At 44.5% G+C, this 16,813-nt stretch overlaps 1 protein-coding gene across 3 annotated transcripts; it reads right to left on the bottom strand.

The window, feature by feature from the left end:
* Window positions 1–8,407: 8,407 nt before the first annotated feature.
* c19h2orf42 (chromosome 19 C2orf42 homolog) lies at window positions 8,408–15,746 on the bottom strand. 3 transcript variants are annotated; one of them, XM_076757695.1, is made up of 9 exons: window positions 15,642–15,746; window positions 14,222–15,331; window positions 13,764–13,883; window positions 13,507–13,608; window positions 13,010–13,114; window positions 12,021–12,128; window positions 11,587–11,687; window positions 10,685–10,847; window positions 9,838–10,601 (listed from the first exon to the last, which is right to left on the bottom strand). In XM_076757695.1, exons 2-9 carry the CDS (start codon window positions 15,294–15,296, stop codon window positions 10,363–10,365), a joined length of 2,013 nt encoding a protein of 670 aa, XP_076613810.1. In that variant the 5' UTR covers window positions 15,297–15,331; window positions 15,642–15,746; the 3' UTR covers window positions 9,838–10,362. The 3 variants fall into 3 exon arrangements, with proteins under 3 accessions (XP_076613812.1, XP_076613810.1, XP_076613811.1); XM_076757697.1 differs by lacking the exon at window positions 13,507–13,608 and having other exon boundaries at window positions 8,408–10,601; XM_076757696.1 differs by lacking the exon at window positions 13,507–13,608 and having other exon boundaries at window positions 10,229–10,601; window positions 14,201–15,331.
* Between the last annotated feature and the right edge of the window lie 1,067 nt (window positions 15,747–16,813).

A 16,813-nucleotide genomic window follows, 5' to 3' on the forward strand; every position in this document is an offset into this window, starting at 1 on the left:
ATTAGATAGTTGCGCTAATGCTTGACCTCCGCTACCCCAGAGCCTGTCCTTCATCTCGACTGAAGGAGGGAGAGGAGAGGAAAGAATGAAGGAGGGAGAGGACAGAGGATAATGCTGAGAGGAAACGGTTTTTGTTTTTTTTGGGGGGGGGGGGGGGTTCTTGTCACTACATCAGCACATTGTTCAGCTCTAATAAATTGAGTTTTCAGGGATTTGCTTAAGTGACGGCATAAACAGATTAAATATCGTCCTACATCATATCCTGTCTCATACTCACGTTTATGTTATTTACGTTACAATTAATTACAATTAAAATTAGTCATTTCAGACACTTTTATTCAAAGCGACGTACATATATATTCACACACCGATGGCGCAGCATCGAGGGCAGTTTTGGGGTTCAGTGTCTTGCCCAATGATACTTCGGCATGTGCACTGCCGAGGCCAGGGATTGAACCACCAACCTCCCGTTTGTGAGATGACCGCTCTACCTCCTGAGCCACAGCCGCCCTTATAGAGGACATGGACAAACAAAGTATGTTCTTGCGTAATCTTACCATAACCTGCCCTATAACTGATCTAAAAGCATCAGTAAACGACTTATTAACCATTTCTAAAGCCATACATTGCAAATTATAAGCCACTCATGCACACCTTATCACAAAGTGGTAGCATCATTTCTGTGTGACTGGATGTACACAGATTATTATACTCTGAACACACAGCATTGAGCAAACTAATGTATTTACTCGTACTTGCCTGAAGTGTTCAATATTAGATGAAAAGCAAACAAATATCACCTTTGTAAGCTGATAATGTGCAGTTCTTGTCGAGCTGGCATCATGTGAGATATGTTGGTTAAACCCTGTAGTAAATTCTGACGCCACACTCTGCAGAGTTAATGTATCTGGGCTGCATTATATTGTAAGGTATACCTAAAACTACAGCCTAAAAAATGTGTGAAGAGATGTACCAGGCACAGTGCCACCGTGGTTGGCGAAGAGAAGAGTGGAGCAGGCTCGCTGTTGGCAGCAGGAAGAAGGCAGCTGCTGCAAGTCACATCCAATTTCTGTAGAATATCTAAAAAATGTGGTTAAATGAAGTACTATAGCGACAGTGGAGCTTAGCATCCGCAACACACTTTAACACCTCCCATTAGCATTCATGAGCAGCAGAAAAACATGTAGTAAAAAGATTAAAAAACAAAGATGTTATCATAAAAAGGCTGAAAGAGTAGGAATCGAGTAAGTGGACCTTGAGTTAAGAAAGTTTTGAACTTTTACGAGCAGCCTGTGAAGAATTTGTACATCTTAGATTAACTTTATTTAACGGACTCTTTTAACCAAAGCGCCTTTCAACAAGTGCATTCAACCATGTGGGTACAAGCCAAAATTGCACGAATCAAGCTAGTACATCAAATTCAATGTGCTGAACAATAAAGTTTTCAGTTTTCTGAACACCGTAGTCTTTAGTGGCGCACATAACAGTATTTTAAGCTCTGTGATTGGATGTTCCTTGCCAAACTGCATCTTGGGAGTGTCTAAACGTGAAGTGTTTACCCACACGTGCTGATATGTACCTTCAGCCTTTTTATCAAAGAACCAGATGTTTTCTGACGCAGTTCTTAATCTTGTTTACTTTCACGTCCATCCATCAAGTCTGAGCCAAGTAACATCGTCGATGGGAAAAATGAATAAAACCCTCGTCTTCCACAATCCCACATAAGCAGTCACAGCAGACAATTTGTCCTTAAAAGTAAATAAACAAAAGTTGAGGAGAGAACTCTGTGGATCACTTTGGAAATGTGTCATCAAAATTTGCAGCTTACACTTTTTGCCATACAAGTCGATTCCCAGTATAAAACAAAGAAGTTTAAATACACCAAGCTTGAACAACAGTAAATTCCTCCCTAACGAATACTTTGTAGTGGAAGCCTGCAGTAAGTCTTTTTTAAAGCTTGTCAACAATCAACGAATGCACCAAAGAAGCTCTAATTTACTTAAATCTGCTGACAACATGCCATGTAGTAAACATGACTGTTTGTCAATTTTATTATAGGCTGTCCAGAGAGAGTGTTTTATGTATCTGCGTGCGTACGTGCAAAGATGCAAATCCTGTGTGTATTATCGGGAGACGGGCCAAGTCAACTGCAAGGACAAAGTACAAAGACAACAGTTTGCAGCCATGAATGGAAGGAGGGAGAAGAGAGGAAGAAGAAAATAAATGAGTGGGTTTGTTGCGATTCAGGCAGCCACACCGGGACTATCATTACCATACATCAGGACAATGAATGAGGCTTTCAGCAAGCGGTAATAAGAATTTGATAAATCATGAGCACAAAATTAACTAGACGTCAAAACAATGAGAGCACCCTGATAGATGGAGAGAGGATGATGGCATAGATTAGTCAGAGCAGAGCATGGGGAAGGAGAGAGGGAGGAGGAGGAGGAGGAGGAGGAGGAGACGGGAGGGAAATAAAGATCCACACAAGGTCAGGAGAGGTCTGAGAGAGGGTAAGGAAGGGTCGGCCGCAGAGAAACTGTACTGAAAGCTAATGGTAGAGGAGACGGAGAGTGGAAGCAGAGAAAAGGCTGATTGAAGAGGTGATGGAGTGGAAAATGGGTCACTGAGTAAGGAGTGATACGGCGGACACAGCGCAAGAAAAACTGAGCAGGCTGGCCTGTGGAGACGTGACTGGATGATACAGCACCACCTGTGTGCATCTGCACGATCCCTCCAGAGATTATACATCACAACCTTCAGATCGCCATGTCGTGGCTGCAGATGGTCTGAACCACCGCTGGCCTGTGTGTCCTCAAACAGGATTTACAGCTGCTAGCGGCTATGTGAGGCTTTACTGAGGCACCGCAGTGCTTTGAGCTAAATGCTAACACGCACACAATGACAATCCTAACATGGTGATGTTGTGTAGATGTAATGTTTACATGTTAACCATGTTAGCTTGTGAACATGCTAGCATTTTAGAATTAGCTGAGGGTGATGGGACTGTCGTTAGATTTGAAGATATTTGGTTAAATTAGTAAGAAATAATAAAAAAAATTCTGAAAGAAGGAATCAAAGTAGATAAAGCTGTAGAGATATCAGCGTTTTCATTCCTCTTCCTTGTTAAGGCCTACATTACCCACAATGCACCACAGACAGTTCAGTCGGAGACTCAGGCGTGTTTTGCTAGTAGCGGCTAATGTTGTCTCGAGCTGCTAACACCTCTAGCAGAGATGAAAACAAGCCACAGATTCATTTTCAAACTGCACAAACTGACTCAAGTGACATCACTTGAGTCAAACAGTCAGGCTTCACACAGCTCCCCGCGGAGCCACAAACTCCTTCATGGATATGCAACATCCCAACACCTGTGAGCTTCCCGGTGGTCACAGGTAATCTGGATTTCAGTCTAAAGTGACCATCTCCTGAGCACGCCGCTAACATCAGAAAAACAACACTGCAAGCAATTCTGCGAGAACGTCGACCCAAATTTTCCAACTGATTTGACTTTGATTGACAAGTTTTTCATTAACATTCCACTTCATTGTCTATCTTAGTCATACCTCATCTCCCTTCAGCCGTCCTGCCTCGGCTGCTCCTCTGCTGGCGGGGTGAGGGATGTGACAGGAGGATGTTTATTTAATGAGAGCAGTCTGGAGGGGGTAATGAAATCTACCCTAACACCATTAACAACCAGGCTTATCAGCTCCCAGGACACACGTCAGCATGCTGCAGCCTTTTGTTCTCTGGCTCCAGGCTGACACTGACCTAAAGGACAGATTAAGGATTCCCCGAACGGCATTGACACCTTATTGAGAAATTAAAAACTGGCCGCCAATCTCTGTGTTGAAGTAACTCTATCATTTTTCACTTAGCTCATTATAAAATGATATGGGAGGTATTAAGGACACCGTGTAAGTGGACAGGTGTCTGACAGGTACATGTAAGGTATCTGCTGAGTGAGTGTGGGAGGTGGTTGGTTTGTTACCTGACCACACAGACACAATCAATCTCTCTCCGTGTCACGGTAATTGATGCTGATGGATGGACTTGGACTGCACAGGACAGGGCCTGCATATTAACACACAGGAAGCCTGGGCACGTATGGCAACATGTAGAGGGACAATAGACGTATAGTGATTTCGAGACCTCTTTTCCCTCGCTCGTTCTGTTTCAGATCCATGTTTCTGATGATAAGTGCCATTCTGGTGTCGCCGTTCCACCCTTGAATCGTACAATATTCGTACAAGGCTCATTTGCTGAGCATTACATTAGAGCGAAGCCGCTGATAGCCACACAAAAGCCATGTAAATGAGCTGTGAGAGAGGCCCATCAGTCATCATGCCAGATGCGCTCTCCCATTATTATTTATGGCCATAATTGGCCCGTGTTTCCTCAGGCAATGACTCCACACTGATGGATCTGATGATGACTCTGCTCAGCCCAACAATCAGGAAGCAGTCAGGGAGGAGAGAGAGGAGAGAAAGTTTGCATGTGCAGAAGGGAAGCATGTATGAGGACAGCAGGAGGGCTGCGTTCACACGATGAAAAATGGTTTCTAAGGCAGGCGAGAGGAAGTGTTATGTGCCAGCTGAGCTGCATAAAATGGGATCCAAACACTGATGGACCTTGATTTTAGAGTTGGAAATTCTGAATTACTTTGCTGATTTGAATAGTTTTTTGAAAGACATGCAGTCACCAGGCAAGTTTCTATTCAAGTGTAGGACAAATTTTAGGCTAATTTCCAGAGAATCTGCTAAAGAAAATGCTAAGTAACACGCATTTCCATCCACTAATGTTCAATCAATCATTACAGATTAAAGATCAGAGACTGTGATTTGGGTTATATAAAAAAAGTTGCACAGAAACAGGTGGATGGAAACTAACTGATGATGGAGTTTGTTCACTTTTCTAAGTTAAGTCATCGCGTCGCTGTTCAAATGAACCTCAGGTCATACATCAGTAAGTAAACGCATCACCGCGCTGATTGTGCCATCTTCAGCTCAGCAGTGTGTTCGCTCGCCTGCAGAAACCCTGTTAATAAGGTTATTGTGTCATGACGTTTCTTATGGTCTTACATGAAGCTTTCAATCAGGACGTTATCGAGGCTGTGTTGAGAACGGCTGATTCGGTCACTGACTTCGGTGATTCAGAGTTCGCTGTTAAAGGTTCCTTCTCTTGCGTACTGAACACTCCTGCTCAGCTGAGGCTCTGATGCACAATGGAAGGCCAAATCGACTCACTCCACAAATTCATCCATCATTCAGGGCTGATTTAACCTTCCTAATATGAGTCAATACGGGTTGTTGTGCAGTCAGTGGCAATCAGGAGAAACAGTTGGGGAATTGAGATATGGATCGTCGGGGGATTGACGCCGGATTTGGTTGACTGACTGGAGGATTGACAGGCAGGGCTCAGAGGTTGTTGGGTAAGTGGTCTATTGGCTCCTTGTCTCGGATGTGAGCTCGACCTCCTCTCCTGATCACTTTCTCTGTCTGGTCCTGCCTCGGGCCAGTGATGAGTTAATGACTTTCTGTTTAGGAAGGCTGAGTGGAGTTTGTTTCAAGGCTGCAGAAATGTTGCATGTCACGGTTTGTCGTCAGCCATCACAAATGTGTCGACAAGTGCTGTCAGCGCGTCTCTTTCTCTTCCTGTTGGCAGGTAGACTACTTGTTGGCAGGTCTATTTCCCCCTCGTCTTACTCTGAAGGGCACCACGTTGGGTTCGTGCGTGAGCTGCTGAGTGCAGGTGCACTGAGTGTGCATATCTAATATTCCAGGCAAGCTCAGATAATGTGTTTTGCCTTGTTCGTTTGGCTCAGAAAACGCTGATCTCTGTAACTGATGATTGGTGTTTCCTCGAGGTTTTTCCCCTTTTAATGTTTGAGTTATGCTCAAACACAAAGACACAAAGCACGGCGTCTGCCTATTGCGTGCAGCTCATAGTGGCCTTTCTGACCTCATTATCACACAGTTGACTCAGCTTCCAACATTTACAGTAACTCTCTGTCCAAGGACACTGCGACAAAAAAACACCAAAGTCAGGCTAAAAATGGATTTGTACCTTCTAGGATTTAAGAGCAGCGTCTACATTTATCGTGCAACACCAAGGCAAGACACCATAGCTGTGCAAACGGGACAAAAAAGACATTGTTCAGACGTATGAGTGACCGCTGTGCTGACACTTTCAGAGGATATTTAGCATTTTCATTGTGGGAGCTGCCTTATTTCACATCACTGTAAAATGAACAAAGCTGTTAATTCAGGGTGAGACATCCTGAAGCCATTTTTTTATGGTGCACTTACAAGAGGGAAAATGCTGATCAGAGGCACGTGATTTAATTTGTTTATGGAAATCATTGCTGTTTTGCATGAGAATGTGCCCAATTTGTTTCAGGGAGGCGGCCATGACACTGATCTTTACCTTGAAGTACTTTGGGCTTAACCTGAGTGTTTTTAGCCACAGAGCCGCTAGCATGGCTGCAGACTCTTACTCTTGTTTACAATCAGTCAGTCTAATATTAAACCTGCTGTAACTGATGTTCTGGCCTCTCGGGGCCAACGGGAACGAGCTGTAAACCGAGCACTGACATACCATCACTCTGTTTGTAAACAGTTGCCTTTTTGCCCATTCGGCGGATATGAACAGCAGACATTAACATTAGCATTCATATGGAGTCCTCTAACTCATGAGAACATATTTGGCTCTTTACTTGTGAAATGCTCCAATATTTTCAGGAGCTCGCTGCTAATTTTCTCCGTCTGCAGTTTAGCAGATAGTTCACGGAGGGTTTTTATGCTTTTCCTCTGAAAACAGCTGCATTTGTGAATGTGTGTGAGAGGAGAGAGTGAACCTAAACACTAAATTTGAGGTCCACAGCACCAAAACAATGAGCTAAAAATGCCCTAAAGCTCCTCATGCTCATTGTGCAATGCATCCAAAAACCATTAAAAGCAGCTAATGTTCTGACTGATACAACAACCTGTCTGTTCACAGAAATACATATTAGCCTTCTTCTAGTATTTATTATGTGCTTTATCCTAAAACCAACATGACAGTCGAGGATGATGAAAGCAGTGGGCAACGTCAGAGTACAGTAGATTAATGAACACAGGCTAGTTCTGATTAATGAGAGGTGGGAGGAAGTGGGTCGTAACTGAAATAAAACATCTGTGATGGGCGGCTTCCAGATGATGTAAACCTGCTCTCAACCCCAAAATATGCCATTACTAAAAGACAGTAGGAGGTACAGTTAGTTCACAGCCTGTGTGTCGGTAAATGTAATTTATGTGATGTTGGAGGTTATTTTCTGTGCAGATAATGTGGAATGACAGAGCTAGAAGAGAGCTGTCTGCTCACTGCATGTCTGCTGCCTGGTGCTGACAGACGTGCAGTCACGGCCGGCTGTATCTTGGCTGCTTCCACTCACTCCGTCGTATAATAAGAGAGACGGACGGAGTTGACTTGGCCATGAACTTCACATTCCACTTGACATGTGGTTTAGAGGACGGCTTAAACCTAAATTTTGTCTTTATTTACCAAACTCTTTTTAGACGTGCCTGCAGGGATGGCAATGATCAGTCTGTCTGTCCACCATCAGAGTTCAGAGTGAATATCTCACAAAATACTGGATGGATTGCACAGACGTTCGTGTTCTGCTCAGGATGAACTGTAGTAACTTTGGTTTGACTCGCTAACTTTCATCTACTGCCATCGTTGGGTCAAAATGTTAACTTGTCCAACGCTTAAGCTGCAGAACTAAACACACCATATTCCCATTAGCCTCAGCTGTGCTTTGTTTTGAGTGCTGTTTTGCAAATGTTAGCATGCTAACATGCTAAACAAAGATGGTGAACACTGTAAACATTATAACAGCTAAACATCAGCATGTTAGCATGCTGTTGTTAGCAGGTGTTTCTAGCTGCTAGCACAGCGATTATGGCAAATTAAATTCAAGTGGATTCACTCGCATGTGAATTTTTTGCCCTCAGTTCAACTTTAGCGCACTTTGACCTGCCATTGACCAACAGTAAGCCATTTTTGGTGCTGATATTTTAGGGGACAGACTGGAAGAAGCTATCATTAGCTGCACTGCACCAGTAACTCTTATCTAATCTCCTGTGTTGGAGTAAAAAGCTGTTCCAACACGATGGTACTTCCTGAACTTATTGTCCCGTTAGCGACTGAGCTAAGCTAATGAGCTAAGTTTGTTATCTTGCTTGGAGAGCTTTTTATTGAACAAAACGATGTATGACAGTGATCAAACTGCCGTCGGTTAGTGAACGCAGCAGTGAGGGGAAGCCTGTGGAGCTAACGTGACTGTGAAAGCTCCTCTGGCTGCAGCATCAGCAAACCTCTAAACCCAAATATTTTGTCATTTTCTGATGTTCTTTTTTCCCTTTTTCTACCAACTTTTGTGCTTCCTGAAGAACAGTTTTTCCTCCTTTCCTGCTCACAGCCCCCCTCCCATCTCTGGCCCTTTGCTGTCTCTGTCTGTAACACATCTTTCAGACGGTGGAGGAAGCCTCCCTGTCACAACGCGCTCGCTTTTCCTTCCAGGAGAGGGTTGATGCGTCTCCCGTCTCTGTGACTGACAGACTACATAAACAGCTAAATGCGTGGCTCGGAGCTGTCTGGCAGCCGGGCCCCCCCTGTGCAGGCAGAGGCTGTACTCACACTGATGTCCTGGGGGCCTGTGAGGGAGGAACGAGGCCGGGGGCTGGCACTGTTCTCATACGCCTACACCCCTGATGTAGATACACAGTGTGCAAGCTGCTATTCTGAGGAGTGCATGTAATTTGGCGTGATGTTCTCATGGTATTAACTTGTAATCTTAATTAATTCATGAACATTTGGGCACATTTCAGAAGCACGTGTGATGTTTCCAGCGATATGTATCACGGCAAGTGTGTAATTCCTGCTTTGTGATGCCCAGAAGGGAGGAAGGCAGATTCAGCCAAATTATGAAATGCAGTCAAACGCTCTGAATTTTCTTCTGTATCACCTCATTTTCTACACTGATTTTCTCAAAGTGAGGCAGTCTGAAAAGCCCTGTCATATGTTCACCTTCTCTACTTGTGTTTGCTTGGAAAGCTTCATGAAACCAGCCCCTGGTTGGTAAAAGAGCAGGCTTATGCCTCCCTCTGCTGGTAGGAAAATGTACCTGCATTAACTCCTGATGGTGCCACCAACATTCACCACCAACAGTAACACACATCTCTTCCCATGGAGCAGATTTTAAACAGCTGAATTTGACTAATTTCAGATGTTTTCTGACATTTTGTTTGAAGTATATTACACAACCTCACATAAAATTATTATTCTGAATTCAGTGACTTGTGTTTCTAATGATAAAGAGGAGTCTACAGAAGCTCTGTGAGGCACAACATTGCTAACACAGTCACAATGACGATGCTAACACACTGATGTTTGGAGGATATGTTTACCATGTTTCACCATCTTACTTTAGCATGTTAGTATACTAATATTTGCTAAGTAGTACTACACAGAAAATACACCCGAGGCTGATGGGAATTTCTTTGTTTTGCAGGTGTTTGGTCATAAAATAAGTAGTTGATGAATGTTGACCAGATGATGGCGCTGATATTAAATGAAAAGTTTAAATGTAGTGCAGTTCATCCTGAAGGGAACGTGAGCGTCTGCTTCTGATTTCATGGTGATCCATTCGATAGCTGTCACCATGAAACCATGAGTGTCTGTACAAAATGCACAAAGCATTTCCATCCCTTGTGGCGCACCGCAAGTGAAGACGCATCCAAGACCTTTATTTCTACATTAGAGGGTATTTTACCTTTGCCAATAAAGAGACATTTTACCCATTAAATGTGTTTTATTTTCTTGACGCTTACATGGCAAAACAAACAAGGCGAAAATCCGGCTTTGAAAGTTTGGACACAGGTTTTCACACCTTTGGGAAAAGTCAGGAAACAGGATGAAGTGAACGTGTCACATTTACCTGCTGTGTGACAGAGTTTTACCAAGTTTATAAAAAGTTCTTATTCTGCTTTAAATGCATTACCTTTAATTCTTACTGGCTGTATGATGTGTCTGGAGTAAAAATGTTTAGGTTATACGATTAAAAAATAGATATTTTTCCAAAAATATATTTTCCTATGATACTACTCTGAATATTTAGCGTTGGGGAGAAGGCATTCTGATGAGCTTTCCTCTACAGACTAGATCATCTAAAAATGCAGCTGATCAACGTTATACTGTGTAATTTATATGGTGATAGACGATTCACACCTTGTATGATTTAAGATGGATATATGTGTGAGTTGCATACTGTCAGTGAGTCATGATTATCGATACCTGACATGACAAACGATGGCTGGGCTGTCACACAACCACCTGAAGGATTTCAACAGCCTTTGTGAGTTTGGGTTGGCCTGAATCCGACTTGGAACGAACTCCTTTCTCTGCCAAACTCGTCTTCTCACAGTGCTCCGGCTGGCCGCTCTGCTGGTGGCCAAATTCAAAGCTGATCCTGAGCTCTCCCATCTGACAGCGAGGGAGAACGTCCGGGATCCACTCGATCACGAAGGGCCCGGCCTCCTTCTGATCCGCTGAGCCTGGTCCTGCACAGATACATGGCTGCATGGATACAGCTGTGCAGACCGACCTCTTGGAGACATCGCAGCTGAAACAAACAGTCACTCACCGACTTTGAGGAAGGTGCGGAGCTCCATCGGCCGTATCGCCTGCGGTCGCTCCGTCCTGAAGCCCTCTGGTAGCTCTGGCTCAGGCGGAGGCTCGGGGCAGCGGAAACGCGAGTAGGAGCCATCGGCGTTCTTCACAAAACTCTGAGAGAGCTCCAGAGGCAGCTGGTGGACAGACGATGAGGACGACAGAGAAACTGATTAGCTTAATAGAAATCTACAGTATATGTACAGTGGAGTATAGTATGCAGTAATTTATATACAATTCCATATTAATGGTACAAGAGCAAAACAACATGTTTGTGGTTTTAGAAGCATAAAGACAGCAGCTCAGTTAGCCGTGATAACAGATGCTGCATGAAATACGACAGCCTTCTCCGTCTTCACTCATTTTAAATGTCGATACAGGAGCCGATCTCACAGCACAGCTGCTGCCTCTCACCTGAATGCGTTCTGTTTATTTTGTCAGATGATTGTTACACAATGATTTTATCTACAGCCTGACAGCTTGGTAATGACTGCTGGTCAACATGTTGTATTTATGAGCTGTGATCAAATTTCATACCTGCTCGGTTGTCTGACTACACAAACAGAAAAATATGCAAATGAGAGCAACTATATTGTGAATTGGGCTGCATTAAAACACAGTGACGGTGATCACTGAGAGCAGGAGGGGACTCCGCGGTAGTGACGCCTGAGAAGCAAAATCCAGGGCAAATAAAGTTTTCACTCACCGTTTCTCATTAAGCTAAATGCTCTGAGCGCACAGTATTAATTGGACATGACTTTAATCAATGGATTAACATTTTTAGACTTTTTATACTTGAAACGGTAACTTGTGAGGGAGTAACTATGATCCCCGGTGGAAGTTACACTCTTTGAATGAGGGGAAGGGAGCGTTTACCTCTGGAGTGTCGAAGATGCGTTTGACCTGCATGACGTTGGTGATGTGCCAGGTGTACTTGGAGAACGAGCCGAGATGAAGTCCATCATTTCTCACAAAGGCTGAGGCCGACACACAGAGACAGAGACAAAGAGTCTGTATTTGTTCACATATCTGTGGTGGAAGCAGATCCTTTGTAAAAACAGTAAATGTACCAATAAAATGATGTAAGTAAGTAAATACTCCATTGCAGGTGAAAGTCCTTTATTCAAAATTACACTTAACTAAAGGTATAGATGTATTATCACTATAGTTACTCAAGTAGCACAAAATTGTACTTGTATTTGTACTGGGTGTGTGCAGGACAAACACTTGCAGCTCGAGATTTACTTCAGTGTGACAGGAATTGCATAATTAATGACGTCTAATTTGTTTAGTAAGTGATGATGTTGTACCTGTTGTGAAGTTAGGAAGCCTCTTCTTCTTGGAGCCCAGTGACAGACGGTGCTGCAGAGCATTGAAGAACTCCTGAGGAACGTGGTACACCAGAGGCTGAGGTTTCCCTGACGGAGAAACACCGACAACTTCTTTTACAGAGTGCAGCAAGCAACCATAGCCAGAGCAACCAAAGCCAGAGCAACCAAAGCCAAGCCAGAGCCACCACAGCCAGAGTAACCAAAGCCAGCATGAGCAACCACAGCCTGTGCAACCACAGCCTGAGCAACCAAACCCAGAGCAATCAAGCTAGCATTAGCAACCACAGCCTGAGCAACCACAGCGAGAGCAACCAAAGCCTGAGCAACCAAAGCCAGAGCCACCACAACCTGAGCAATCAAAGCCAGCCAGAGCAACCACAGCTGAGCCAGAGCCACCACAGCCAGAGCAACCAAAGCCAGAGCCACCACAACCTGAGCAATCAAAGCCAGCCAGAGCAACCACAGCCGAGCCAGAGCCACCACAGCCAGAGCAACCAAAGCCAGAGCCACCACAACCTGAGCAATCAAAGCCAGAGCAACCAAAGCCAGAACCACCACAGCCTGAGCAATCAAAGCCAGCCAGAACCACCACAGCCTGAGCAATCAAAGCCAGAGCCACCACAGCCAGTGACTGGTGTCTGTGAAAGGTGCTGTATAAATAAAGTTTGCTTGATGCTATCAAAGAAAGGTACATAAAATCCTGATGAGGCTTGTGTTGTTTGAAAGTGGTACCATATTCTCTGATTTTACCTAGCTGCTGTTTTCTCCTGTTCCCAGTCTTTATGCTAAGCTACGCTAACCAGCTGCTGGCTGCGGTATCAATCTTCCCTCGGGAAGAAAGCAAATAAGTGCATTTTCCAGAATGTTGAACAGTTTCTTTAACTCTGATCAAGAAGCGCAGACTGTGTGTGCGGTGAAGTCTTCTAGCTGAAGCAACATGTAGCGTCGCAAACGAGCTGCAGCTTTACCTTCAGACTGGTAGTGCATAGTCTGGTGGATCCTCTCTGTGACGCCGGCCAGCCACTGGTGGAAGCCCATCGTCACTGTGCGCTCATCCACAACCTGGGTACTCCCTGAGAGACACACACACACACACACACACACACACACACACACACACAGAATAGAAGTGACACAACAAACACTCATTCATTATCTGCTTTGTTTCAAGGTGGACCACCCACAAACCACATATTTAGTCTGTAAGCTTTTGCCTGTCAAATGTAATTTAAAACGCCTGGAAATCTTTGCTAATTAAATGTTAAAATATGCTGAGTGTCCACTACAGTGCAACCCTGTTATTTTGAACAGTGGATGAGGATTAGCGCTGCAGGATTAGACAGAGGAATGATAAAGATAGAGACAGATGTCTAAGACCATGTAAGGCTCTTTAACAGACAGACTGAGGCAGCAGAAAGATGAAAAGGCAGAGGAGGGGCTCAGCAGGCAGGGAGGAGGGCAGCACCTGGAGCCTTCAGCCCACTAGCACCAGGGGCTTTCCTCTGACCAGCTTTCCTCAGGCTGGAGGCTGACACTCCCTCATTCCCCACCCCAGAGGTAGAGGCCACTGAGGGGGGGGCAGGAAATTACACAACAACAGATTGGGAAAGATAAAGATAGAAAGAGAGGGGAGGACAATGGAAGATTCAGACAATCATCCTGCATTAAATGAGTGATAAATGCTTGTAATGAATCTGTCAGCAAGAATTATGATGAAACCACCAGAGAGAGATTCATCCAGGCGAAGTTTCTTTGTTTTAGGATGAGAGTTGAGCGATTCGGCCTGCTGCAGAGGCTTCTCGCTGGGACTAATCACTCTGCTGGCAGCGCTCTGCTGCACACCTGAAAGGTAGAACATGGAGAAAGACATGTTAAGCAACGGGTTGCACTGAACCAGATGATGCATTAAAGGAATAATTTGACACCTGGGGAAATACGTTTATTTGCCAGGTGAGAGTTAGCTTAGCTTAGCATAAAGACTGGAAACAGGGGGAAACAGTTAGCCTGGCTGTGTCTAAAGTTTCTAGAGTCTTTCTATGGATTGTTTTTCTTTTTCATTTGGGAGGATTTATCGCAGGACTGTTGAGTTAGACTGCTCTAGCAAATAAGTGTATTTTCCAAAACGTCGTCCCATTCCTTTAAGACTGGTTGAAACTGACGGAGAACTTCAGTAATGGTACCGCTGGGGGTGTAGTTGATGAAAGCAGCAAACTCTGCAGCCAGTTTCTCATCGCTTGCAAAGGCACACACACAGGCGTAGAAGTGAAGACAGGGTTGTGACGAGCCGGGAGGAGGGTGAGAGTTGGCGGATCCTCCCGCTCCATCAACACCAGCTTTACTTCTCCTGCTGCTCAGCTGGCAGGCACAGTGGAAAATGGCCTGCTGCTGCTCTCTGCTCCTTCTCTCACTCTTTATAACTTCAGACAGTCCACCTGCACCGACAGTGAGGTGCAGCAGCCCCAGAGGATGCTGGGAATCTGTGTGGCACTTCACCACCAGGGTGTCTTTTGCGACGCGCTGCACCAGGGGCCCTGGAGACTCTGTGGCCAGCCTCCACAGCTCCTCCCTGGCTTGGATGGAGGCCTGCAACCCCTCCAAGACGGAGCTCTTCAAGGTTAGCGGGGTTGCGCGGCTGTGACCCTCTATGGCTTGCTTGATGTGGATGCAGAGGCTATCGGACGACTGCTTGGACCCGGCAACACCCGATTCTGACTCGCCCTGGTTTGACCTCTGACCCTGCCTGCAAGACGGCATAAAGCAACGGCCCAGGTTGATGCGGGTTAGCAGGGTGGCTCCATCACCTGTCGCGATGGCAGTATCGGTGGGAACAAGTTCAACAAAGCCCAGCTGCGTAGCTGTGGCTCCTCTTCCTCTATGACACACTGAAAACACCTGCACACCTCCACCTGAGCCACCGGCCAGGCCTCTCTCCTCACTGTCTATTATCACTTTCACCACCTCCACTGAGCACTTCTTGCTGCTCCTGCCCACTGAAGCAGCATTTCTGAGGGAGATCCCACAGGCCTTGTTCTTGCAGCTGAGCCCGCGGGTGCCGTTGTAGACGCCACACTGCGGGCACTTGCGAATGCCTCGCAGGGTGGCCCTGCCCAGGTTGGAGAGGAAGGCGGGGGTCGTGGATGCGGTCTTTCTGCTGTCTCTCTGTTTTGCTGCCAGGTTGGTCTGGATGGCTGAGGTGTGAGGGGTGGAGGATGACACCACGCTGGATGAGGAGGACACCGTCACTTCAGCTTCCATTTTCCGTCTCTATCATTAAGAGTTGAGCTGGAAACCTACAAAGAGGGAAAAGGAAACATAAATGTCTGTGGACATGACAGGAAAAAGTGACCCATGTGACTCCACATTATAGGTAAAAATAAGATACTCAGACTAGTTTGTTTGAAAAAAATAAAATAAAATGGGACAATAAAACTTTATTTAAAATACCACAGCCTTGTCAAGTTTTGCTAACAAGTTGTCAACATTCTTACAGTGAAAACGCTTCAGATGTCTCGTTATGTGCTGAAGCACCTCTCTGTAAACGCGCCACCTGAGTCTCACACGAGCTTTCTGACTGTTTTTTACGGCTAATGTTTAAACTACCTGTGATCCGCTTCTGTTTGGTCAAATTCAGCTCTGCTCTGTCCTCCAAAACCGTCTCGACCGTCGCCATTCCTCCTTACATCCCGACAACCGCATTGCGCCTGTAACGACACTCTGCATTGGCCAGAGGCGGTCACGCGGGTAAAAAGAGGGGGAGGCGGCCTCTCTGTTGTGTTGCATCATGGGAGGCGTAGTTCGTGTAGGTTGGCGGGCAGATGCTTGAGCTGAAATTAGTTTTCTAGTGTTTTCTCTCGACTTTGGTCCTTTAAAAGCAAGAAAGTAATAAAACCTTTTCATTATATTAATAGTTTCGATTTATTTTTAATATTTCTAAGGTTTGGACATAATAAGAATTATGTAGGTGTCATTCTGGAGAATTTTAACAGCACATCTGACTACTTTCAGAATTTTTACAACCCAAACAATCAATTGATTAATGGAGAACATAATCAGCAGATTAATCCATAATGAAAATAATAAGCTGCAGTTCAAAATGAGCTCCAACTACAACAGTAAAATTCTGCTTTTACATTGGTAAAAATAATCTAATTGTATGACAGTCATAGAATATTTTTACCTTTATACTTGGATACTTCAAACATTTTCAATGCAGGACTCTTACTTGAAATAGAGTATTTGTACAGCGTAGTATTCATACTTTTACTGTTTTCACTCAGAAAACTGAGAAAAATGCTCATCGTTTGCACAGAATCCAAAGTAACATCTTTCAAAGTCTCATTTTGCCCAAACCAACCCAAAGATATTCGGTTTACCATGATATAAAACAGAAACGCAGTAAATGCTCAGAGCAGTTGCAGATTTTGTTGAAAAATGACTGAAGTGATTGATTGGTTACCAAAACAGCAGGACTAACAGATTAATCAGGTGTATCAGCTCTAGTACAATATGTTTTAATGAATGTGTCATCTTAAAGGCCCAATAATGTCACTTTACACGGTGCTTCATTTTCAATTTCAATGAATTAAACGACCACAGACAAATAAGGTGAACCTGGGTTCCTTCAGGGCCCCTGAGGGTCCAGGGCTCCAGGGCAGCTGCTTGTTCTGGCCTATTGGAAATCCATGTTTTGCTATCCTATAATTTTCACAGTCAGTTAATGCAATAATTTATTTTATTTATGTTTTCTGATTAACCAATTGTTTAGCTTATAA

Source organism: Chaetodon auriga, chromosome 19, assembly GCF_051107435.1.
Source record: "Chaetodon auriga isolate fChaAug3 chromosome 19, fChaAug3.hap1, whole genome shotgun sequence".
Lineage (NCBI taxonomy): Eukaryota > Metazoa > Chordata > Actinopteri > Chaetodontiformes > Chaetodontidae > Chaetodon > Chaetodon auriga.

Excerpts from the sequence above, each read along its gene's own strand:
- c19h2orf42 (XM_076757695.1), bottom strand. The coding sequence starts at position 15,296 with ATGGAAGCTGAAGTGACGGTGTCCTCCTCATCCAGCGTGGTGTCATCC. Across the intron at positions 13,609-13,763 it reads CCTGGATGAATCTCTCTCTG|TGGCCTCTACCTCTGGGGTG; the intron begins GTGGTTTCATCA and ends CCCCCCCCTCAG. Across the intron at positions 11,688-12,020 it reads GCTTCCTAACTTCACAACAG|CCTTTGTGAGAAATGATGGA; the intron begins GTACAACATCAT and ends TGTCGGCCTCAG.